General features: G+C 38.2%; 1 protein-coding gene across 1 annotated transcript in view; it reads left to right on the top strand.

Moving 5' to 3' along the window:
- Positions 1–1,453, top strand: part of LOC107293922 (E3 ubiquitin-protein ligase TRIM39-like) — a 23,975-nt gene that overhangs the window by 20,165 nt on the left and 2,357 nt on the right. The window contains exon 4 of the mRNA XM_029285499.1: positions 771–803. Coding sequence (XP_029141332.1) covers positions 771–803 — 33 coding nt within the window. The remainder of the gene's footprint in view (positions 1–770; positions 804–1,453) is intronic.

The following is a 1,453-nucleotide window of genomic DNA, read 5'->3' as shown; positions in this document are numbered from 1 at the left end:
TTCCAACAAGCGGGCCTGGCCTAGGGAGGATTTTTAAATTGGGTTTTTTAGAAATTTTAATTATCACAACACTAAAATTTTGGTTTTAATTTGGTTTTATTCGGTGGGGTGTGTGGGTCTCTCTTTGTTTTAATAATGTTGTGAGCCGCCCTGAGTCCTTCGGGAGAAGGGCGGGATACAAATTGGAATAATAAATAAATAAATAAAATTGAGTAATCATTAAATTAATGGTTATGTTGAGGACTACCTGTATATGGAAAATATAGCAGAATATATTTATATCTGACAAAATAGATATAGCCACCAATGACATTCTGACTTGTAGCATCACTGGGGATTTTTAAAAAGAAGCTAGACAGTCACTTGTCTGAGATGATAGGTTGTCCTGCTTGAGGAGGGGGCTAGACTAGAGAACCTCTAAGGTCCCTTCCAGTTCAATTCTATTCCTATTCTATTCTATGTCGGTCACCAAGATGAGAGTTTCTATCTTCCGGGCTTTCGGTCCCTCCCTGGAACCCACCTTCGTGTCTGCCTTTCTAAAAAGCCACACACAGACAGTATAAATATCATACAGAAAACAGCACACACTCTCTGCTAGAGAGAAATTCCCTGAAGATAGGCTCCAGCAAGGGCCTGGAAGACAAAACCTCTCGTCCCATTGACCGACCCAGATGGGATCCTGCAAAGCAAACCAGGGTATCTGTAGGGAGGCCCTTCTGTCACTCCAGTTCCAGTGATCAGATGCTGAATCCCTCCCTTTTCTTCCCCAGATACTCTGGAAAGTGGACTTCAACTCCAGGAAGGTAAATAGGAGTTATTAAGAATCTCATATATCGCTTGCTATTTTAAGCTCTGATGCTGGTAGCTTTAAGAGAAATACTGTGCAATAGACTGACAAAAAAAGCATAAGATTAGCTACCCTGAAGACTACGATGATCCAGTAAACTTAAATGATTTTATTATTTATGACCTGTTACTTGCTATTTATATGTACACTGTGAGCTTATCCACTGAAGACATTCCTTGTGTGTCTGATCACACTTGGCCAATAAAGAATTCTATTCTATTCTATTCTATTCTATTCTATTCCATTCCATTCCATTCCATTCTATTCTATTCTATTCTATTCCATTCCATTCCATTCCATTCCATTCCATTCTATTCTATTCTATTCTATTCTATTCTATTCTGTTGCATTCCTTTCCATATAAAGAGCGACAAAGAAAAGTATAGGATTAGATACCTTAAAGACTGTGAAAATCCACTAAATATAATCTAGAAAATTGATGTCAGTCTTAGTGTAGAATGAAATATTTGCATAAATGGGAAAATATGGGCTGGTACTGAAAGGAATATAGAACTCCTGCCAGGCTAATAACATCCTCTTCATTTTACTGCCTGACTATAAATTGGTGAGAGACCAGGTCTTTGGGAGCAGAGAAATTAAGTCCTT

Source organism: Protobothrops mucrosquamatus, unplaced genomic scaffold (genome assembly GCF_001527695.2).
Source record: "Protobothrops mucrosquamatus isolate PMUCROS unplaced genomic scaffold, P.Mucros_1.0 scaffold1774, whole genome shotgun sequence".
Taxonomy (NCBI): Eukaryota; Metazoa; Chordata; class Lepidosauria; order Squamata; family Viperidae; genus Protobothrops; species Protobothrops mucrosquamatus.
This window is presented reverse-complemented; position numbering and strand designations above follow the sequence as displayed.